The following is a 4641-nucleotide window of genomic DNA, read 5'->3' on the forward strand; positions in this document are numbered from 1 at the left end:
CGGGACCCTCTCCTCGTCCCCTTCCTTTCCCACTCCCTTGGCGCCAGATGGGCCAAGAGGACACAGACCTCCCAACTCTTCCCTGGTAATTTGAATCCATGTCTTGCCCACCCTGACTACCGCCTGGAAGCCGGGGCACCCGCCCTCTCCTGGCAAAAAGGGATGAAATGGACACTTCCAGAGTCCCTAAATCCAGACGTTCGCACGGTGTAGGCACCAGTACAGGATGAACTGTTTTAAGAAAAGTTGCCATGTTAGGGAGGAAACTCAAAGCTAGCGGTGTGGAAATCAAAGATAAGGTTCCTGATCTCTCTCTCTCTCCCCCCCCCCCCTTCCTTCCTATTTATTTTTTGTCAGTGGTGGCTCTTGACCTCATGTCCTGGTGCTATCCCAGAGCTCTTTTTGCTCAAACCTAGCTCTCTACCACTTTGAGCCACAGCTCCACTTTGGTTTTCTGGTGGTTAATTGGAGATAAGAGTCTCAAGGACTTTCTTGCCCCTGCTGGCTTCTAACTGTGATCCTCAGATCTCCGCCTCAAGGAGCCACCAGTGCTCAGCTCCTGTGCTTGCTTGTGGTGTCCCCTGTGGAGGCCCAGCCTCTGTGGACCCCAAGCCCTCTTCCACAATGGGGATCAAACGACTGCAGTGAATTTACAGTCAGAAGGACTGCAACCTGGAAAGCTCAGGGCATCTGTGAGCAGTGAGCTTCCTATCTGCATCTGGAGGCCATGCACAGAGACTAGCAACAGCCTTGGTGTGGCCTAAAAGCGAAGTTTGCCATCCGTGGTCTGTGACCACCTCTCCTGCCTCTTTACCCTCTCTTCGCTCACCCTTCACCTCCCGTTTTCCTCTGCCTTCCTCTGAATTCTTCCTTCCAGACCCAGGTCTCTTGATTGCAAGGTTGTATCTGTCCCAGCATGGAACAGAGCCCTGAGTAGAATGGAAACCAGGTACCTCTAACAGGTTTACTGGGGAGAGAGAATGTACCAGGTGAGCATTGATGTCTCAAGGCTGCAGATTCAGCTGAAGCCTTGCTTTCCTGAATGAGTTCTTTGTCCTTCTCCCTGAAAGGGAGGGCTGGGGAGTGCTAGGGGTCAGGGGCAGGCAGATGGAATTCCATTTTTGCTGTTGAGTGAGCAAAAGCCTCCTGTGAGCTAGCAAGGGCAGAGTTCAAATCCTGGCTAGAGAAGAGCCACTTCTGCTCATCTAGGAACTTTATATACTGTTTAAAGTTCACTTCCTAATTTTCATGTGCTATTTACATTTTATAGCACTTGTGTTTTTTTTTTTGTTGTTGTTGCTGTTGTTAAAATCACTTGTTTTCAGAGTTATAGGAGGAATAAACAGACTCTTCATCCTGGACATTGCTTGATTCTGTTGTGTGTGTGTGTGTGTGTGTGTGTGTGTGAGACCCAGTACAGGGGGCTTGATCTTAGCCTGGGCACTATCCCTTCACTTTTTCAACCAAGGCTGGTGCTCTACTACTTGAGCCACAGCTCTACTTCTAATCCTCCTCCTCCTCCTCCTCCTCCTCCTGCTCCTCCTCCTCCTCCTGCTCCTCCTCCTCCTCCTCCTCCTCCTCTTCTTTCTCCTCCTCCTCCTCTTCCTCCTCCTCCTCCTCCTCCTCCTCTTTTTTGGTGGGGGATTAATTGGAGGTAATAGTCTCATGGACTCATCCAGCATCATCATGTTGTAAAGTAAGGCCAGTGAGGACTTTGGAGAGAAAGTACTATTTGACAGAGACCCACAATTTGTGACGGAATGAGCCAGATCAGAGCATCCATGATAGGAGGATCAGAGAATTCTTTACCCTGTTTTTTTTTTTTTTTTTTAACCTCACAACACATGTTTTTGGAGATCATACCCTATTATGCTAGAATCAGTGTAAGCCCAATAAGCTCCCTTCTGATGTCTTAGCATGCTTCTTCCCCTTTCCAGAGCTTAGCATGCTTGCTCCTTTCCTAGGCAACACTAGGCCCATGTAGTTAAAGGCAGTAATCAGCCTCCAACACCCCTTTTACATTGAGATGGCACTCCTCTGGGGCATCTACCACCCTATAAGACAACAAGATCCCCTTAAAGTGACCTTCAGGTTTGGGCAGCTGCAGGGCCCCTTATCTACTTCTTGGGCAGCAGCCATAAATCCTAATCTAGCATGATGAAGCCCCTGGTCCTCAGGCCCACACCAGGGTCTCTGCCTCCTAGCTCCTTCTAACCCCTGCTAGCCTCAGTAGGTTATATAGGTCACCTCAGACAATAGCTGGCACTTCTTCTCCTTCTCCCTTGTGAGAAGGGGTTTTGATGGTCTCTTTACTGGCAATCCACCTTTTGTTGTTGTTGTTGTTCTTTGTACCTGGATGTCTGCATGGTTTTCTGGCAAAGACTAATTTACTCTAACAATCAACGCATCTGAGTTGGTAGCCTCTGGGTGGCCCCTTCTTCTCCCACCTGTTCATCCTGGTTCCATCTGTCCCTCATCAGATTAGCCAGCATGCTGTGCTTCCTGGTGCCCCGGCTGCTGTGTGTCCAGGGCAGGACAGCCTCATACTCTTCTGCAGCATCCCTCCCAAGACCCATTTTGAACCCCGACATCTGCCATAACCAGCTGTTCATCAACAAAGAGTGGCAAGATGCAGTCAGCAAGAAGACCTTCCCCATGATAAATCCCACCATGGGAGAGGTCATTGGGCTTGTGGCTGAAGGAGACCAAGCTGATGTGGACCGAGCTGTGACCGCAGCCCGGGAAGCCTTCCACTTGGGGTCTCCATGGCTCAGGATGGACACTTCTGAGTGGAGCTGGTTATTGAACCACCTGGCTGACCTAGTGCAGTGTCTGACCTAGTGCTGACCAAGTGTCTACTTGGCCTCACTGGAGATCTTGGACAATGGGAATCCTTTCCAGGCATCTTATGCCTTAGACCCGGATGAGCTCAACGAGGTTTACTGCTACTTTGCCGGCTGGGCTGACAAGTGGCATGGCAAAACCATTCCCATGAATGGTGAGCATTTCTGTTTTACCCAGCATGAGCTGGTGGGTATCTGTGGCCCGATAATCCCCTGGAACTTCCCCGTGGTCATGCAGGACTGGAAGCCGCCCCTGTGCTTGCCACAGGCAACACTGTGGTCATGAAGGTGGCAGAGCAGACTCCACTTTCTACCCTGTTGCCTCCCTCAGCAAGGAGGCAGGCTTTCCTCCCAGGATGGTAAACATCATCACAGGCTACGGCCTCACCGCAGGAGCGGGCATCGTCCAGCACATGGAGATTGATAAAGTTGCCTTCACTGGCTCCACCGAGGTGGGCCACCTGATTCAGAAGGCCGCTGGTGAGTCCAATCTTAGGAGAGTCACACTGGAGCTGGGTGGGAAGAGCCCCAGCATCGTGTTGGCTGATGCTGACATAGGTCATCCCATGGACCAGTGTCACGAAGCCCTCTTCTTCAACGTGGGCTAGTGCTGTTGTGCAGGTCCCTGGACCTTCGTGGAAGAATCCATCTATGATGAGCTGCTTGAGAGAACTGTGGAGAAAGCCAACCAGAGAAAACTTGGGAACCCCTTTGAGCTAGATCCCCAGCAGGAGCCCCAGGTCAACAAGGAACAGTTTGAACGAATCCTGGGCTATGGCCAGCTTGGCCAGAAGGAAAGGGCCAAACTTCTCTGTGCATGGTGGGGGGAGCATTTTGGGGTGCATGGCTTCTTCATCAAGCCCACAGTCTTTGGGGGTGTACAGGATGACATGAGGATTTCTCAGGAGGAGATCTTTGGGCCCGTGCAGCCATTGTTCAAGTTTAAGAAGATCAAGGAGATCACTGAGAGGGCCAACACCACTGAGAGGGCTGGCTGCAGCTGTGTTCACTGGGAACCTGGACAAAGCCATATACTTCACCCAGGCTCTCCAAGCTGGCTCTCCAAGGTGGGTGAACACCTACCACATCGTCACCTGCCACAGGCCATTTTGGAGGCTTTAAGGAATCTGGTAATGGGAGGGAGCTGGGGGAGGACGGGCTGAGAGCCTACATGGAGGTGAGGATGGTCACTGCCAAGGTTCCTCAGAAGAACTCATGAGAATGGCCCCTGTGGATGATCAGTGACTCCACAGCCTCTAGAACAGAGGAGGCCGAACTTCTAAAAAAATAATCTTTTTTCTCTTTTTTTTTCTTTTTTAGCTATGTATCCTTTTTATTTGCTTCAAAGGGAATCCTAGCAAATCAGAGCTATTCTACTTACAGCAGGAATAGAGCTGGGCTCAGAGTTCTTCACCCATCATGAAACCTTGAAGTCTCTGGAGGACTGATTAACCCCATTGACTATTCAGACACAAAAAGGAACGAAGGACCTATACATGCTACCATAGGAGTAAACCTTGAAAATGTCGAGCCAATGTACTAGGCCATATTTTGTGTGATTCCATTCCCTCCCTCCCTCCCTGCCTGGCTGCCTGCCTGCCTGCCTTCTCCCCCCACCCCTGTCAGTGGTGGGGCTTGAACTCTGGGCGTGGGTGCTGTCCCTCAGCTCTTCAGCTCAAGGCTAGCACTCTGGGGCTGGGAAGGTGGTTCAGTGGTAGAGTGCTGGCCTTGCATGCCTGAGGCCCTGGGTTTGATTCCTCAGCACCACATAAGCAAAAAGAAAAAAAAAGCCGGAAGT

General features: G+C 50.9%; 1 protein-coding gene across 1 annotated transcript; it reads left to right on the forward strand.

Moving 5' to 3' along the window:
• The first annotated feature begins 2477 nt into the window (after nt 1–2477).
• Aldh1b1 (aldehyde dehydrogenase 1 family member B1) lies at nt 2478–4079 on the forward strand. Its single transcript, XM_042696885.1, is given in 5 exon segments — nt 2478–3088; nt 3091–3159; nt 3162–3828; nt 3830–3950; nt 3952–4079. Coding segments are annotated over 5 exon segments (1566 nt in total). The 5' UTR covers nt 2478–2490; the 3' UTR covers nt 4063–4079.
• The last annotated feature ends 562 nt before the right edge of the window (nt 4080–4641 follow it).

The sequence above is a fragment of the Dipodomys spectabilis genome, unplaced genomic scaffold (genome assembly GCF_019054845.1).
Source record: "Dipodomys spectabilis isolate Male_0828 unplaced genomic scaffold, ASM1905484v1 ptg000006l, whole genome shotgun sequence".
NCBI lineage: Eukaryota > Metazoa > Chordata > Mammalia > Rodentia > Heteromyidae > Dipodomys > Dipodomys spectabilis.